The following is a 19,765-nucleotide window of genomic DNA, read 5'->3' as shown; positions in this document are numbered from 1 at the left end:
ATCTTTGATCACCATAAGATCTTTGTTTTCCTTCTGTAAAACTGTTTTCTATAAAGGCTTAAAGTTTGAGAATTTCAACAGAAGAGAAAAGTGTGAAAATGTTCATGTGTGCCAAAGAAAAGTCTATAAAGTGTGTAGTGAGGAGTTTTACAGCCTTAAAAACATCCATCAATATGAAAATAAAGATGAATTCTTTGTGGATTTCATTCTCACAGGTTTATTTTTAAGTGAGGGAACACTGTAAAGAGGCATGTTTCTGTTACTGTCCTGCCCGTTTGTAGTGGGTTTTTTTTTTTTAAACACCAGGGTTTGATGACATCACATCCTGTTTAAATAGCAAACACTTAAAAAAACATTCAAAGCTGAGCTGAGAGTGTTTAGAGGACTCTAAAGAAAATATAACAAGGAGTCACTTTAATTAACGTGCAGTAAAAGCTATGCAGGACTGTACAGGTGCTGACATTTCTGTCCAAATGTGACATCTTAACATGTTGCAGTTGGACGCCAACATGAGCGGGTTCCTCTGAGTCTGGGGGAGGTTAGACGGCCGCTATCGTGGGTTCGCACTCCTTCCCGTGGGCTCTATCGCGGCTGCAGACGGGACGCATCACTTCCCCTTTGCTCCGCTGCAGACGCTCAGGCCCGTCCTCGCATGTCGAGCGCGCAGCAGGGCGTCCGTGTTTGCAGAAGGGTGCCACTGAGCTGACAAATCCCCCCCGCCCACCCGCCTGCTAATGAACGAGAACAAACAGGTTTTAACGGCGAGGACTGAACATGCCAGCGAGGCGTCAAAGGGGGGGGGCAAAAGGCGATCCTTACATCACCCAGGATTAAGCGTAATCTCTGAACACTTCAACACTGCCCAGCTAATTCAACACACGGCCTCTCTCCCTGAGAACACACACACACCTGGAGCAGACATGTGTTCCTCGGAGATTCACCTCATTAGTGAGATCACCTGAAGGCTCTAAAAAACACCAGGCGGCTCTGTGTTCTGTCACCGGGTCCAACTGACAAACACGGGCGCGCGCCGCGGCGTGCATGCACCCCTAACACAGGTCTGGGATCAGCGAAACCACCTTCAAAACTAGTACAGCACGTTCCTGAAAACCTGTCAGGAATGATCCTCCAGACGACAGCGTCTGTGTAACCGGAACGTTCCGACAAAAAAAAAAAAAAAAAAACTCTACCGCAAAACTTTTTCCACCTTTAGCTCAGTAGATTCAGTTGGAGTGGGCGGGGCTTTTCCCACACCTTTATTTGGTTTGTTTTGTTTTCACTGGAACAGACCAAACCCCCTGAAAGTGCCCCTTAAGGGGGTGGTACCTCCTAAAGCAGTAGGTACTGAGAGACCCGTTTGGTCCACGCCAGGAGGGTTCGTCACATAACTCATGTCAGCACCACGTTCTGGACCTCAACAGAACCAAACCATCACAGGAAACACCAGCCGCAGTCCGGACCGGTTCCTTCTGAGAGCGCCCCGTTACTTGGACTAATCTAACCTCTGGTCAGATTTCTGCTGTGCCGTGAGCGTCTGCGCCTCACCTGGGTTTGACCCCGCGTGTCTGGAGATAAGATCTGAGCTGGGAATAAAACACGGCTGGCTGCCTTCCTCCTGACACATAACAGTGATGGAGCGGACAGAGGACGCTGCAGCGTCAACCTTCACTCTGCAGGGACGCCGCCACGTCACTCCAAGCAAACACCGGAGGCAGAGAAAGCCGATTACAGAAGAGGCTTCCTGCAGGTTTCACATTTGACTCCAAGTCTGTTTAGTCTGATTGTAATCAGCTTAAAGTAGATCTTTAAGACTCACAGAGTCCTGATAAAGTTGAGCAGACCAATCACTACAAGAGTTGGAGTTAAATAAGCAGAGCAGAGGTCACATGATGGTGTGATTCTATGTAGAGTCTATTTCATGACCATTGACTGTATCTGAGGTCTGGAACTGAAGCTAGAGTCCCACAGACTTCTATAGAGAAACAAACAGCTGTTACTCTGCCATTCTATTGGTCATTCTTGTGGCTCCGATAACTGAAGTACTTCTGAAGTACTTCAAGTTACAAACTAACCAATCAGATTGCCTCAGTAAAAGTAGGTGGAACCTGCTGGTCACCACGTCCAATGTCCAAAACGTTTGATTTCGTGCAGCCTGCTGTCAAGTAGTAGCAAGTGGTGGCCTTCCAACAAGCCCACTTCTGATTGGTTTGCCACAGTAACGTCGACTCAGACCGACTTCCTGCTTACGTGGCTCTAAAATGGCGCCATCCGTATCACAAAAAAATGGCCACTGAATTGACTACATTTAGCTGGAGGCGATTTTCTATGGGTGACATCCCAGCCAGTTGCTCCAGGTCTCAGGTACAGTCAATGGTCATTACAAAAAAAAGAAATGTGTCGTCTGCATAGACTCCAACCTTTTTAGGGAAATATCTCCTTAGAAACAGCGAATGAACATGTGCACCTCTGCAGTTCGTGTGTTGTATGGTTGTCCTGAAGGCAAATTGTTTTACTGAAAGAAATGGATTTAAATAGAGTTCAATTCCGTTCAAAGCAGACCTAAACTTTCTCAAATGCAGAGTCCGTGTGTGTTAGTAGTATTAGTAGACATGGGGCTGGGTTAATAAAAATCGATCAAATTTGAATCAATTCAAGCTCAATAAAACAATAATCTATCCATAAAAATAAGATATTCATCTTTTGTGCCTTTCCTTTTCCGCAAACCTAAAGCTTAACAGCAGTAAAGCGAACGTCCGCTAGCTTGATGCTAACGTATAATGGAATGTCCCATAGGACGGCTAATGCTAACAATTGTTCAACCTAAACAAACATTTCTGACAGCTTTAGAGACTCATAGGCAGGAATTTTCCAAACTGTCTTAAGGAGGGAAAATATTTTACAGTAACCTTTTGTGGCTTTTTGCTCAAATCTTGTGGAATAAAGTGTAATGCTATAGCGCAAGCTAGAATATTATTGTATTTCTATACCAATATTTTTAAATGTGTAAACCGTGTAAATTCATAATTGTATCGAATCAAATTGAGATGATTGAAAGAATCGTTCCAGACCGGGGAATCGAATCGGTTCTGGAAGTTATTGGTGATATTCAGTCCTGTGGTAGACAGTGCAGTAAAACTGTTTAAAGAAACATTGTTAGCTTACTACATTACAGAAAAAGTAACTACCAAATCTTTTATTTTTTAAAACGCTGTTACTGACTCTTGAACGTTATGCAGCACTTTGAGTTGATTTAATGAACTGTTCAAACCAAAAACAGTGATTATGGACCCCAACGATGGAAAATGATCGTTTTTCAGGTTGTGAGACACGAGACTTACTTCAAACTCCTTAATGTCAATGGCAGGAATGCCATGTAGAGAGAACATTATGACCAGAAGAGAAGAATTTGTGGAAATCCATAACACAAGTATGGGTGTTTACCAAACCAAACATGGGGAAAAAAGAGCGTTTTCTTTCATGTGACGCGGCCGTCGTCATGCTTCGAGTCCTGGCGGGTGGTTCCACTAAGCTCTTCTTCTCAAATGTAAATGTGAACTTGTTTCACTGCTGCTCCGTCTGAGGTGACAACGGCGTTAACATGAAGACAGAAAAGGTTTCTTATGGAGGGTCGGGTGAGTCAGACGATGACTTGACTGTTGCATTAAACATTTGCTGACCTTTACAGAGCAGCAGAGAGACGGCGTCTGTGCATGCATGATGGGACAGAAGTGCATCCCATTTAAGATTAGTAAACAGTGTTCCGTCTTCTCTGGGCCGGGCCGCTCTCCGGCGCTGTTTATCAAGTGCAGAGGCGACGTTGGCTGCAGGAATGCAAATTGAAGAGCTTTGACAACTTGTTTCATGCGTCCACGAGGTGAGTAATAGAGACAGGATGAAAGCATGCTGAATAAATCCACCATCAATCAGCTACAGGGTGCGGCGCCATGAGTTTTCACTGCTTGGTGTTGCTTGACAGCTCGCTCTTGTACATCAGAACGACAGCGGCAGCTCCTGCGTCCGCTTGGCTCCAACAACAGATCGTTTCTGTGTTTACGCGGCGGATGCCGGCAAACATCCCGGAGCAAACTCTTTGTTGAGTTAAAGCCAATTGTTGAAAGCAGGCATGATGCTGGTTTGAACGTGAGCTGCCCGTTCCCAGCGGGCAGTGAACGCCTCTTACAGTGACATCAAGAAAAGACAAAAGAATTCCTATTGCACATTTTGTGTGCTTTAAGAGAAACATTAAAAACGTTACAACAAAAATACGATAAACATTTGAGGAGTTAACATAAAAACTAAGGCTGTCATGAGTAACTGAGTACTCAGGTATTCGCAATCTGTCCCAAAAGTACAAGTATGAATACTTGTGACGTCAGATATCGCGAATTCGCAATCTTCATAAATCTAATAGTTTTATGGCCTCTAGAGGTCACCATAGTTAATGTTTAAGGGGCGCCCACCTATTATGGCCACTAAGGGCCACCGTAGTTTGTGTTTACGGGGCGCCGCCATTTTTGAGTTGCGGTTTTAGAATCTTGCTAAAAGTTTCTTGCCTTTTTTTTTTGACGTGGTGCAGACAGAAAGTGAAAATGAAAGAATTTGTGATCGTCTCCCCAGCGTGGAAAGAGTTAGTTCTGCTGTTATTGGAGGATGAGTGGACTGAGTGCAGGATTCACAGTTTGTCCACGTGTGTATTTTTGTCAATAGTGTAGATGAATGAAGATGTGCATGTGGAGTTTAATATCGGTTATGTCTGCACAATGGAATACTTTGGACAATAGTTCAGTAGTTTGATGCATTTTCTCCCCCAAAACATTCTGTATCGACAGTTTGACCGTTCCATTGGAACGACCAACAGCTACACCAAGGGACATTAAACTAAACAACAACCACGTTAATGCAGTGACTTTTATTGCTACAAATAGAGCGTAGTAAAAATACACTTCAGATAATGTAATTATCGCTCTAAAGTGCAAAATAATTTTGGATTTTTAGTACTTAACATGAACCACGATGTACTTTGGTTTCTAAACCAGCAACAGAACGTCCAGTTAAAGGCCTCAGAACTGGACTGAGGGGACCCAGTGTTTTGGTCCTAGTCAGAACTTGAGCCGCAGAGTTCTGAATAAGTAGATTTCTGGGGGGGAGACCAGTAAAAACAAAGTTACAGTAGTCAAGTCAACTGAAGATGAAGACACGAACTAGTTTTTCCAGATATCAGATGTTGTTCATGTTCAAGGATTAAGTGTCACTAAACCCTCCAGATGTAAGCAGAGAAGCACAGGCTGCTGTTGTGTTAGCTAATCTAGACAATATGTCGACACTATAGACACAAGCAAAGGTCAATTCTAATGGTTTTTACTAAGAAACACAAAGAGGTCAAAGTGCAGCGTCTTCTCTTTGCTTGTAAGTTTGCTAAAACAAACAGAGATTGTGCATCAGTTTCTTTTTGGTGTGTGTTTAAGCACAAACACAATGATAAACATTTGTTTACGTTAGACAGCTGACGGTCCGGTCTAATAACCAGGAAAATCCGCCCGTTTCGATCTGGGACAGTTGATACGGGTTTGTGCACATTCCAGACACCTGAGGGCGTCTACGCCTCCCCCAGGGCTGGAAAACGCCGCGTCAGCACTACCATCTCTCAGTGATAACAGCATGTTTGCATCAATACTTGATGGTATTACAGTAGAGCTACTATTGGCAAAACATCTAAGAAGATGTTAAAAATGACTTTTTCTGTTTGAGATTCATTTTACCCTCCAAGATGGAAAAGAACAAAAATCTTCTGCGTTTATTTCAGTCAAATTTCTTCCATAGAAACTGTTTTTTGTCTTCACGTAGCAAGTCAAAATCCCGCGGCACACCAGCATCCAAAAAAAAAAAAAAAAAAAAAAGCAAAAATTCATGGTCTGTATTGATCGACAGCCCCCCCCCCCCCCCCCCCCCCGCAATCTCACGTGGATTTTTGTGATAATTGTGGCAGAAAAAGCAGGAAGTTGCAGCTGTTTTTTTCTAAGAAATGAACCACCAGCTAAAGATGAGCTTTAGCTGGTATTTTTGTTAGAACTGAGCGACTTTATCAGCAGGATTAAGAACAAGGAAGTGAAGACTTTAACCACTTCTGATTGGTCAGACTGATGACATGTGATTAAACCTTCAAGAATGATTGGCGGAGACAGTTAAAGGGGCGGGACTTTTTCTTACACAGTTATAGCTGCAGCTAAATCGCGGTACCGTGATTCTTATCAAAATGTCTTTAATAGAATTAAATAAACACAAAGAAAAAGTAATTTTAAGATCTTTTATATTCCTAACTACTCAGTGTTTTATCAGGGCCTGTTTGGATGAGCAAAGAGCTGATTTCCTGGAGATGGGAAATGTTTTTAGATCAGTGAATGAGGGCAATTTCTCCACGGCACACTGGTTGAAAAACACTGCTCTAGAAGACCGGAGTTCATCTGTTTGGTCCAGACCAGAGTTCAGGTGAAGTCTCACAACTGCAGAAAGACCTGGACCAGACCAGGACCAGACCAGAACAAAACCCGCCAAAGTGGATGGGTCCCAAAAGACACAAAGTAGCCAAAAATCTTCCAGACTGAGCTGAAACATTTTAATTTATTAAGATAAATTTCAATTAACCCAATAAAGTGCTTTTTCTGGATGTTTTTGTTTTGAAAGAAGTCTCAATTTGTTTTTATTGAAGGATCATAAATGTATCAACCCTGTTTCAATCATCTATTTAGGTTTTTAAAATGTATTTTCCAGATCCTGTGGCCTTAAAACCAACAGCTATCTTCCTTTTTAAAGTAAAGTTTAGATCCAGATTTAGATCCAGACAATCATGGATCTGTTTGTCTAAAAGTGGATCCATCAGAATGGAGCGATTTCACAATGATTTGAAAAACCAAATACTGGGAAATGTAACTTGAGCTTCATTTTCTTTATAAATGTTAGAGAAACTTTCTACTGAATGAGTTCATGGGTTTAAAATGCTCAGGCGTCAATCATCTGCAGCTGAAAATCTCTTGCTCAGAGGCAGATGGAGAACTTTTTCTCCAGCTTGGAGGCCGAGCGTCTCTGCAGTCACTAATGTGTGAAAACACAACAATCGCTCTTCATGCAGGCGGCAGCAGCTTCTGCCTTCAGGGTCAAGTGGAACTTAAGTGCTGTAACTTAATGGAGTTGTCGTATGGATCTCCATCCATTAGGCAACCACACACTTGTGTAGTAAACACATTACACAGCAGCGACGAGGAGATCAGTCGGCAGAGGAGATGGTTCTGATGATAATAATAATAATAATAATAATGGATTGGATTTATCGGCCCTTTTCCAGATGCTCAGAGCGCTTACAGTGAATGTCCATTATTCATTCACACTTGGTGATGGTGAGCTAGTGAAGTAGCCACCGCTGCCCTGGGGCAGGCTGGCAGAGGCGGGGCTGCCAGTACGACCTCTCTGACCATCACCGGGACATCCAGACGCATTCACACACCAGTGGAGGCAGGGAGGGGGAAGTCTCGCCCAAGGACACGACGACGGTTGACCGAGGGGGAGCGGGGCTCGAACCGCTAACCCTTCGATCACTGGCCGACCCGCTCCACCACTGCCGGGGTGAGTCGGCTGAGGAAACTATCAGGACATCAGGATTCCCATTCATCTGCTGTGCGCCACGTTTCTACGGCAATAAAAGCAGATTCATTGAAAGGTCTTCACGCTGGAAACACGGCGGCAGAAACGCTGCATGATGGGATCTGTAGTTCATTTGTTTCCAGCATTGCATATCGCCGGGCCATTAATACCAACAATATAAAATGACATTGCGTGCCGGATATAATGGCCCGCGGGCCTAGAGTTTGACACATGCGACGGGGGGACATCCGGGGTGGAGGGGGTTGCCCATGAGGCCCTATGGGGCTAAAATGGTCATGTGATCACAGGTTGTACATCTCTGACAGTTAAAGTGGCTGGGTCAAAGGTCACATCTGGACCCCTCTTTAATCACTGGTTATAAAAGAACAACTGGATGTACCGCAAATTTATCGTTATCGCAATATCCAGCTCTGCAATATGTATATCGCAGAAGATGGCGGAAATCGCAATAAATTGTAAACCTGAAATGTGTTCAAACAACCTTATGGCAGCTTGAAGCATTTAACGAATCAAATGAATCTCCTTATGGATTTGACCAATCAGATGGAGGCCTATTACGTTAGATGTTTGTCACCTATGTCGACGAGGGTCATTTGGAGTATAATTTTTAAACTCTTATGTTTTTACTTATTTTGCTATTTGTTTATTTACCGCAAATTATATCGTTAATCTCTAATCTCTAATATCGCGAGTTTTCCCCGTATCGTGCAGCCCTAAAATCCCCTGAACGTGTGCCGCCGGAGCACGCCGGTGATGGGGGGAGGTTCCTGTAAAGCAGCGCTCGCCGTCCTGTTCGGGTGTCACTGCGTTCGGCGCCTGCAGAGCTGCTGTCATCCGCCCGGCACAGCAGATGAACAAACGGGCAGGTGGCCGCGCGCAGAGATAAACATGGCGGCGGTTTTCCGTGAGCGCACAGAGGCCGTTTCATGTTATTGCTCGTCTTCAGCAACCCCCCACCCCCGCTTCGCACACACCTCCAATTCTCATCACCTTTTTTATTTCTCCTTTAATCAGTTTCATTTCTCCCTGTTGACAGCACACCCCCCTCCAAAAAAAAAAAAAAAAAAAAAAAAAAAAAAGAGAAAGGATGGCAGCAATTTTGCTGAGGTTGCCACAGCAACCGCAGTTGCCAGGCAACGCACAACTCCCCATCTTCCATTCCAGAAGTCTGACAGATGGAGAGAGAATAACGAGGCAAGAGTGACAGAGCCAGAGAGGAGACGAGGCCACGTTGGGAGAAGAGGAGGAAGGAGAGAAGAATGGAAGGAGAGGAAGAGCTGCGAGGCGGACAGGCGTGCATGATGCAATCCCAATCGACTCGTCGATGACCCTCTCTGCGGATGAAGCCGTTCTCCGCCTGCAGCTCCCGCAGCCCTCCGCTTCACGCTTTCTGCTGGTTTGTCTTTGTTAATAAGCCGCTGTGAAATCGGCGGAGTCGGATTATGAATCAAAGGTCGCGTCAGACTGTGAAGGAGAGCAGGTGCGGGTCGGATCCAAAACAGAACCGTCTCCAGATCCATTCGGGGCCATCTTTTTCTCTGACAGGACGCCTGGCAACCACGTCATCATCACACAATAATACACACCTCCATAACCTGCTTCATGTCGCCTGCAGGGCGCAAAGCTCTGGACACGCGTGTGTCGGCTAACAGGCGATGTGAACATTTTTACCCGGGTGGAAACGGCAGAGAGCGGGTTTCAGAGTGGATGCCACTTCCACTGAAGCTGATGAGAGATGTGAGGCCCGAATCCAGCAGGCCCACGGCAAAGCGGAACCGAACCAATCAGCTAAAGAGGCGGAGCGGGCCGTGACTCAGGGCGGGACCGAACAGAGCCCACAGGTTTCACATGGACATGATCTGACAGACACGGAGGCCTCGGACACACATTCTGAGCACCAAGGCCTTCCAACAGAAGCTGATCACTTTGTTCAAATCCAGCATGGAGCCAGCATCAGTCGGTTCTGCAGCATCAAACACTTTGCTGATGATCAAATGTTTTTAACCTTTAAACAACTTGAGCAGCATCTTGTTGCTGCTGCAGGACAGACGAAGCGTCTGCAGGGTTTTGATGGTTTTCCACTTTTTTCTGAAGTTTCAGATGGAATGAGCTTGGTTCTGCTGAAGTCCTTTTCTCTGCCAAATATAACCATTAGCTCAAAATTGCATTTCTGAACATTCCTTTAATCAAATCGTTGCGAAAAAGACAAACATGTTTTGGAAGCTACGGCCACAAGCGGCCTGCTCCACTCCATTCTGATGCATCATCCACTAGCAGCAGCTTCAAACCGACCCGGGTTACGATCATGGCTCAAAACGTCATAACGGAGGAAAACGGATCAAAGGATGATCGGAGTGGGACTTTGAACTTCATTACTTCTGGTTTCATTAAACCACAATTGAAGCTGGTCAACAGAAACATGTTTAAACAGAAACAGTCCATTTCTTACGAGTTTATGTCAAAGTTAAAACAATTAAAGCCCCACTCCCAGCATCCTCTGATCTGTTTCCAAAGCGTTCCCAGTGGCTCTTTTAATTATGATTATGCTTTTCCAGCCAGAGTCAACTAACGTGTCGTTTTTATTAGGACTTAGTTTCTGCAGAGCCGAAGAAGTTCATCGGAAATTCCCCTCTGAGTTGTGGGCGGGACTGCTGGCGGGCAGAAATCCCACTCCTTCCACTCCTCGTAGCAGAGAGTTCTTTGTTTACACGCTCTCCCGATAGCTTACAGCCCCTCACTCCCCCCACCTAACATTATCGGTGCAACAAAAATGGTTTATCCAGCTCTATCCATCCGTACAGTTTAGATCCAGATTCCAGCTCGGACGAGGAAAACAAAGACATTCCTGGATCTGTTCGTCTGCAAGTGGATGCATCGGAATGGAGCGGAGCTGGGAGCTTGTGGCCCCGCCCAGCATGTTTTCTACAACACAAATACAAGCTTTTTCCAACTGCTCCTGATTCACAACAATTTGAATAAAGAAATATCCAGAAATGCAGTTTTAAGCCTAACTTTCTTTATATTTTGTCTCCACTATCTGAGAATTGCCCCGAGAACATGTTAAAAACCCTATTTTCATGAGAGTGGGTCTTAGGTCAACAGTGGAGTCGTTCTGCAGTGGAGTCTGGTCTGGTCGGTCTGGTCGAACTTCTCTCAGTTGATCCCCGAGGATCTGGACCTGCATGCAGATGTTTCTCCTCCTAAACTGTAGGGGGCAGTATCCCTTCCTCTCCATCCACCAACAAATGGTCTTCTAGAGCCACAACTGTTTTATATTTTTGTCTATGGTCTGTCTTTATAGCACAATGACAACACAAACTGTTACATAACTGACTTTGCTTTAGAGCAGAACCTCACGGCGCCACTGTGCTCTGGATCTCCTCTGCAGCCACAATCGGCCCCTAAACTTTCACTTTCCCTTTTTTTTTTAAATGGTCTGGTTTGTTCATTGAGTTTCCTGATCTGGATTCCTACACTAAACCTAAGAAAACCTCGGTTCTGGAGGATGAAAGCATTCCAGCAGCAGCCTCTCCCTCCTGACCTTGGTTGCCATGACAGTCAGCGAGGCTCGTCGAGCCCAAGGACGAGCTGCTGTGAGGGATAGAAACCTGCTGCAGGTTGATTCTGCTGTGAACAAACTGTAAAAAAAAAAAGTAGGAGCCATGGACTAGAGAGGCAACAACAAACGTCAGCGCAGAGAGAGGTTCTGATCCGGGATTTGGGCTGTGGAGTAACAGGAGAACGATTGTCCGCTCCTCCTTCTGCGTGTTTGCAAATGAACGGCTCCCAGGTTCTGCAGGCCGTGTTTGCATGATGTAAAGTGTGGCAGAAACAGCTACCTCTTGTCACTAAAGCCCCACATTTGACATTCAAATGCTGCCTGTCACGCTCCACACCTCTGCAGTCAGAGTTTCAGCTGACCCAGAACCGGTCTGAAAGCAGGCAAACAAATCCAAACGCAGCTTCTGAATCAGCTGTTTGAGCTGCAGCTGAAAATCCAGAGGAATCCAGAACAGGCCTGGTTTTTGACCGATCTGTCCTTGTTCTGACCCAGCTTCGATGGGATCACTCGCTTAGTAACCCCGAAAAGCCTCCACCACTGTGACGGACGGTTCTGGAGCGCCGTGTGGTCTTTGTTCTCACAGTTGGAGATGAATTTTGCAGCTGGTTCAGACAGAAAAGCCTTTCTGAGCCCGGCAGAACCCGGCGGCCTCACAGACGTGCTCACACCACCGCATCAGCAGGACTCAGCTGCTGGTTTCACTCTCATCACACTCTACAAAACAACTTCAACACCATGTGTTCCCGCTGACCCGAGGTGACCTTCGTCAGACTTTAGGGGATGTGAGGAACCACAAAGAGGATCCAGTTCTGGTTCAGAGCTGAAGTTCTGCACGAGCTGTTCCGGATGGACTTTACAGATTCACACATCAGGAACGTTTCAGGAAAAGCAGAAGATCCAGTAAACGCTCTGGTTCTGATCAGGACCGTTAAGGTTTTCACCTGCAGTCTATTGATCAGTGATCAATAGACTGCAGGTGAAAACATAAAAAGCTAATATTTGATATAGTTTTTTTTAATAAACGTGTTCATTTATTGATTACTGCTCCTCACTTCATTGAAAACTGAAGTGAGGTCAAGTTCTGACCTGCAGACAACCTGACCTCAGCTTATTCAGCTGCAGAAGGACGAGGACCCGAAACGACGTCTGCAGACCTTACAGCACACGGAACTGATAAAGATTGACAGCTGTCAATCAGGCAGCAGAAGCAGGAAGGCCGACCTTGGCCAACGGACAGAATCTTTTTATTTCACAGCATTACCATATCATTATAATATTAAAATCAATTATTGACGATGGCTAAAGTGATTGGTCTCTAATCATATCGCTTCATTTTGTTTCCCATAAACTGATTTACATTCATGATTTTTCTGATGGAAAATAATCTGCACATATTTTTGATACTTGATCTGCTGTAATGATTTCTGAAATGACATAATTATGAAGTACTTCATCTTTGTCCTGGGATTTGATATTTAAGGATTCTTAATGACCTGAAACTGTGTTGGTAAGGTATACAATTCAGATTAATGATAATTCATGAAAAGAAACTGGTATAATTATATAAATTTGCTTGCTTCCACTTCTTTCAATCAGCCTATGGTTTAATAACTAATTATCGTATTGTTTTGTAGATTCTTGCAGATATTGCTTGCAATAAACCATTTCCTAATGTCCGAAAATCATAGATAAGTGCCCATATTAAATGCTCAGAAGCACTGCATCATGGGAGAATGATTACATTTCACTGAGGAGTTGAACCTGCACTCCATAGGGAGACAGAGCAGCGCACAGCCAAGGGAACGGAGAAAATGAAGAGAGCGGCACAGAGGAGAGCTGCAAACGAAGACGAGGAGACAATTAATGCTGGCAATCCTCACGGGGACGAAGAGCGCAGAAAAGTAAGTAAACCTGCCGCAGCCCCCCCCCCCCCCGAGACGTCTCTGAGTAAGGAGGAAGCTGCTGCTAACCAGGACACACAGCAAACCCGCCACGGGTCACGCGGGTCAACCGAGCCAGGCCAAAGAACCGAGCAGCATCCTGCAGGACTTCAGTGATCAAACTGATAAAAAACATCCGAACCGCAACGTTCAGGCCTCCGTGCTTCTGAATCTGACAAAGTTAAAGGCAAAAACATTTCCTTCCTGCTGTGCAGAGCGTGACGACTCAAACGCAGCGATGTGGAAACCTTCAGCGAGGACAACGAGGAGCAGATTCACAGAGTTGCAGTGTTGGTGTTTGTCCTGTGGGGGCGCTGTGCTTCAATAGGGATAATGAAAACTGCTGACTTACCAATTTTCTGGTTGAAGATTTTGTCAAACGTCAGTTCGTCTCTCTCCTCCAGGTACTTCTGCATCACGCTGCGGATGCTGCGGACACACAGGAGCAGGAAGAACAAGATGAATGACCGTCCGCACAGACGCTCGGACCGCTTCCAGGATCCCGGTGGGATTCTGGACCAGGTTTGGGACTGACCGAGTGGAGTGGTGGGGGACCTGGAAACATTTGCGCCACCACGGGAACCGGAAAGAATCAATTACCACCCCCATCCGACCCCCAGAGTCCCATTAACACTCCATCAGCACCGACACACATGGCACTGAACTCCACCTGCACCCACACCTGGGCAGGCACTCACTGAGCATGTGCAAAACTGAGCCATGAACTGAGGGAGCGGTCCTTCTGTGCACGTCCTCCTGATGGAAAACTCTATCCGATCAAAAACAGCTGTTTTTACAGGAAACTAAACATTAAAATGTCAAGATTTTATCTGGTTTACCATTTAAAAAGCAAAATAAACAAACAACTACGTCTCTTAGCAGCAAAAGTCTTTTTCTCCCTCTTGGAGAGCTGTTGCCGTGGAAACCATCAGAGTCTAGATAAAAAGTCCTACTTAGTGTCTGTGATCCAAAACTGTCATAACGTAGAGGTTTAGTAAGGTGAAGGAGGGTTTAGAAATTCATTGAATCCAATGATTCACTTCGTCAGATCGATTCCTGAAATCCTCAGACGACCTCTGATCATTCTGACGAGAAAAGGTTTCGCTGTTGGTTCTTCATAAAAGCAGTCGGCGTCAAACGCCTCGACTCAAACCTAACATAAAAACCAAACCAGTCCAAAACCTCTCAAACCTGTGACGTCTCCCTGAACCGTTCTGATAGAGCACAGACCCGGCCCGTCTGTGCACACAGAACTCAGAGGACACACCCTCCATCTAGACTCCGCCTCTGCTGACGGATGTGCAGTATATACTGGAAATATAGATTTATTGCGACAATTGCGTAAGATTCACGTAATAATCGAGTAGGAACTATGATTTCATCTCAACCGATAAAAAATTATGAAACGATTCACGTCAAGACCAGTCGGCCAAAACGTCTACGCACATCGACGAACGCAAGAAATGCTTATGAATTACGTGCATCAGGCACGGATACCAAAAGAACGACATTTCATAGGTGGAAAATGTACGGCTGTGTGACACGGGTTTCAGGAAAGCCGTCGTTGTTTTCGGATAGCTTTCATCTCCAGCACATTGCCATGGCCCCGCCCCTAAACCTTCATCTAGGTTGGGTCTGTGCTTCCACCAAAGACGGACTCGGTCTCAAACGTGTGAGCATTCGCAAATTTGTGGTTTCCCACAACCGTTCCACGCATGTCATGTACCACGGATGGATAACTTTTATGTTGCTTATGCGGCGCACATTTCACCTTCAAATTACAGAATAAAAGCACGACTCAATAATGAATTGTGGTTAATTTGTACTTCCTGCATGGTTCTAATGTAGTTCATTTGTGGTACATCTGTGGAAATTTCACGTAAAGACCACAACTTTTCTCACTTTTTCCATGCACATTATCAGATCTTTTCGTACAGTTTGAGATCCTCTGGCTCTGGTCTGTTAACCATTCAGACTATAAAAACCAAAACCTATGGAGAGGCTGCGTTTCAGCACTATGGCCCCCGTTTCTGCCAGAGGACCTGAGAGCCGCAGAGAGCATTAATGCTTTTAAGAAAAGACTCAAGACCCATCTTTTTAACCTGGCTTTAAGCTAATTTTTTATCACTTTTATTTATTTAGTTATTTACGTATATATTTATCCATTTTATCTTGTTTTATGAACTTAAACTAGATTTTTAACGCGTTATTTTAATTTACCTTATTTCCGTGTTTTATTGTTTTTATCATTATGTTGACTTTTTCATTCTCATTTTTATTTCCAGTGCCTCCTCAGTTGGGACCCCTCCCTCTGGGTCGGCTGCCGTTCAGCCGCTGCGGCTCTGGATGGGGACCTGCATCACTGCCTAGCTGTGGTGGAGCGGTCCCCGCCTGTGATTCTGCATTTGGCTGGTTATGCTGCTGTTCACGGAGAGGGAGGTTCCAATTATTAGCGTTTCCAACATCTTGTTTTAGGGCTCAGCCTGTTCCTCACTGTCTTTCCCCATCAGTTAGGGGGTGGGAGGTGTGAAAGGAGTGGGGGGCTGTGTGTAGGTACGGGAGGGGGGTCTTATTTTTAAATGTTTGTGCTTGTTTTTTTTAATTGTCATGCTTGTTTTTATGTTTTGTTTTAATGTAAAGCACTTTGTTTTTTACCTATATATGAAAAGTGCTTTATAAATAAAGTTTTGATTTGACCCATTTCCATCTGTCCAGCATAGACAGAATCTATGGAATGTACATAGTGGCTGTAGGATTTACCATCTTCCTCCAAATTTGGCTGTTTTGTTTGTCAGACTCAGTTTTCGGTTGACGTTGATCCCACGTCTCTAATTTGATCTGAAAGTCTGAGCGCGGCGGCCACAGCTGCGACGGGCCGGAGCCTTAAGCTGGTGCTGATGCCAGACGACCACATGCGAGCGCCACGCATGAAGACAGCAGGAAACTGCTGGGGGGTCCAAACTTCCTGCTGGTATCGTCATCAGCTGAATATTGTCAGCTGGAACCAGCAGAAGAGTCTAGAGAACACAGATGGGACATCATTCAGGAGCAGAAAGACCCCCCCCCCCCAAACAAAACCTACAGTAAAGAGACAGCTGTCTGAAGGCGCCGTTGACCTTTATCTGGTTATCTGGTTTTTAAGTAAAGCGGGCTGCAGATGTGTGATATCAGGAAACTGCATCAGCTTGCAAAAATCAGCAGCCGAGTCGTCGGCGCTAAAAAAACAAAAGCAGCTTTCGCTCGGGGGGGCATATGACCGACATGGCAGAGACATCCCCCCCCCCCCCCCCAAAGACGCTCCCTGATAAGGCTGCGTCTTTTGGGGGGGGGGGGGGGGCGCTGACAGTTTATGACGGGATGGGAGTCTGACTGCAGCAACAAGCCAGCGCTCACTTAAGGCGTTACGGGTCGCCTTCGGTCTCCAGAGGTGGTCACCCCAAACGGTGACCAGCTCCCAGTCTGAACGCTGGTGAACGCCTGACGTTAACCCCAGGATGCAACAACAAAAAACTGTGGGTCTGATGACCACAACCGCCAGAGGCAATGGAGCTAATGCACTTTATGAACCAAGAGCGCTGCAGGAATGAAGACAGAGCCGAGCGGTGGAGGCCAAGAAGAGCTGCCATCTTTCAAACTCCCACTCCAATGAAGCTGAAGTCTGAACTCCTGTTTGTTCAGGTCTGCATGCCAACACTTTAACGGACATCATTTTTAGCAGTTGAGTCATGGATGAGAACCATCAACAATTAGCCTTTAGATCAGAATTGTCAGCTCCTTTGAAATCTGCTAAGCTATTAGCTAACGCTTTTATATTTGTAATAGAGTTTCCTGCATTACTCAGACATCTGCAGCTTCTTAACCTGATCACAGAGAAGTTCGACATAAAAAGCAGCAGTTGCACTTTCTGCAAATTTAGCGTTAATTCATAGTAAGGATGTCCCGATCGGGTCTTTTGGGCCCCGATCCAATTCTGAATCATTGGATTTTTAAAATCTACCGATACCGACTCCTGACTTTGTTCAGTTTTTAAAATTGTGTTACATTTCAAAGGCAAAATGAACAGATTTCCCCCATATTTTTATTTTATCCGCCTTCTGTTATAATTTACCACTTAAACAGGGCACTTCTGTGAAGTAGCTCGAACAATCACGTATAAATAAAGCAACTATCAACTAGAAAAAAACGTAACTAGTAAAAATAGGTGATAATTAGTCACGTGAGAAAGTTTGGTGACTAAAGTTAATGTCTTCAGAACGAAACATTAGATCCATTTTGTCAAAGTCCTTCTTAGTCAATGAATTAAATAATAAGTCTCTGTGAAAAACCAGTGTGCACTGATGCTCAGTAGATCGGCAAATATAGACCACAATGCATTGCGTTGGTACAATTTTAGCCAAAAAAAAAAGTATTCCAATGTAATTTTTTGATAAACCAACGTTTTTATCTTCAGAAAACAGTGGATTCATAAATAATCGTCGCAAAACGCTCATCAATTAGATTTTAACTTTGTGAAATCGATGACGTCATATCCGCTGTTTGAAAAGAAAAAATCAAGTAGTGATCGTGGCGTCCGCGTTGCTTTTAAAATTCAGGGCACTAAGATAGAGTCGCTATATGGTTTTTTAGTAGTTAGAGGTTAGGGTGGGAATTTGGACTTTTTCTGAGTCTACTAGCCTTAACAGAAACTTGACTATGTCAGGCTTATTGACCCCCGCCAGGTTATAATAACTGTCAGAAATCCAGGATCTCAGGGGAAAGGAGGTGGTTAGGCAGTAATATCACAGTCTAGCTTACTCCTTAGAACTAAAGTCATGTTTATAACACCTTTGAGAACATTATATTGTCTATATTTATTGTCTTCTACTGTTTTAGATTCTGATCAAATTATAATACAGAGTACAGAATATTTCAGAGAGTTTCTTCTGGGTCAAACTCTGTAAGAAAGCAGTAAATGTTCTGATTCTGGTCTGTGCATCCATTTTCAAACTGCTGGCTCAAACTCAGACAAGTGCCCAGATGATCGCAGGTTCTGCAGAACAGGTTCTTACAGCTTAATTGAAAGAGTGCATGAGAGCGGGTCGATGCAGACTCATTCACAGACAGTTTGAAATACGCCTGTAGCAGCTGTCCAAACATCTTCCAGGAATTACAGAAAGCATCCGCCAGTGAGACATTCGAGTCCTGCCTGCGAGGAGTAAAACCTCGGTGCCAGCTGCTGGCTTTATGCTGACCGGATGATGGGATGCAGATCAGGCCTGCTTGAACTCATTTATCTTTCTCCTGGCTGCGTTTCACCACCGCGGCCTCGGCCGTCAGCTGAGGAGCTCAGCGGGAAAACATGCAAATCCTGGCCAGAAGCGTCCTGCTGCCTCCTGGATGACCTTCCCTGAAGCCGTCGGTTGTTTTTTCCAGCATGACGAAGCAGAACCCCGGCCGGCGCTGGGAGACCCCGCTGCTGACCCCATTCGCCGCCTCGCTGCCCTTCAGCGCATACTTAATCTGTCTGATTTATTCCAGACAGCACACTTGCGTAACACAATCAGCGGAGTCAGGTGCTGAAGTTTACATCTGTTCTTCGTCTTTTTGTTTTTTGTTTTTCATGTTCTGTTTCTAAAATTTACACTAACAGAAGAAAAGATGAATGTTTTCTGCTTACATAAGATCAGATCGTAACAACAGTTTAGTAAAGATCCTTTAGCTGCTCCACGTTTTTCCGTGAAGTCACACTTCATCAGTCCTGGAGTTGAACTTTCCTCAGATTTTTTTGAACATCTCAGTGTTCAGTAAAAAAACAAAACATTGACAGGATTCATTGCCAATCGAGTGCACATTCTAGATTAGATCTTATCCCGAATCACCTGTTCGGATACTTTTCAACATCATTATTCCTCCTTACACAGTTCCAAGCCTGTCCTGAGAAACAAAAACCCTGCAGCTGATGTAGAAGAGATGATGCGCATTGATTCACCGACAAACTTTCTTCCTGGCCTGGAAAACGCCCACAGCGGCATTTATTCTGGGATTATTTTGCATCATATTTTACTGCTGTGTTTTAGTTAAAAGAGTCAAACTTGTTTGGATTTGTTTCCCTGCTAACATGAAACCTATTAGCCTTTATTAGCACGGTCCATGTCCACATCTATCACTATCAATGTCACCAGATGTCGCAAAATAAAAAATAAAAAAGCAGTAACTGTTCCAGCTTGTCCTGCATTTCCAGTTCTTACCACTAGAGTGAGGTGTTCTAGAATAAAACTGCCACATAACACAAAGGACTATGTTTCTCGCTGTACCTGCTCATCTTAATAAATGGAACTGAAGCTTTTAGAGTCTGAGATGCACCTCATGGGTTTGGTTTCAGCTAAAACAGTTTTACCAACTGAATCAATTCTAGAACATGTTTTGCTGTTAAAAATGTTTGTTTTTTTTAAAGACTAGAGCAGGGGTGCTCATCACGTCGATCGCGATCGACCGGTAGATCTTCAAGGACATGAGGGTAGATCACAGGCCAGCAAAGATAAATATCCACAATTATAAAGGACTTCTAAAAAATCTATCAGCAAATCAGAATCCTCACCGCGAAGGACGGGACTTGATTGACATACAG

The 19,765-nt window shown here is 44.7% G+C and overlaps 1 protein-coding gene across 2 annotated transcripts in view; it reads right to left on the bottom strand.

The window, feature by feature from the left end:
* grk3 (G protein-coupled receptor kinase 3) overlaps window positions 1-19,765 on the bottom strand; it is a 46,117-nt gene that overhangs the window by 14,280 nt on the left and 12,072 nt on the right. For both annotated transcript variants that reach the window (XM_023960439.1, XM_023960437.1), the window contains one exon: window positions 13,511-13,587. In XM_023960439.1, coding sequence (XP_023816207.1) covers window positions 13,511-13,587 — 77 coding nt within the window. The remainder of the gene's footprint in view (window positions 1-13,510; window positions 13,588-19,765) is intronic.

Source organism: Oryzias latipes, chromosome 12 (genome assembly GCF_002234675.1).
Source record: "Oryzias latipes chromosome 12, ASM223467v1".
Taxonomy (NCBI): domain Eukaryota; kingdom Metazoa; phylum Chordata; class Actinopteri; order Beloniformes; family Adrianichthyidae; genus Oryzias; species Oryzias latipes.
Note: the sequence above shows the minus strand (reverse complement) of the source record. Positions and strands in the feature narration are given on the sequence as shown.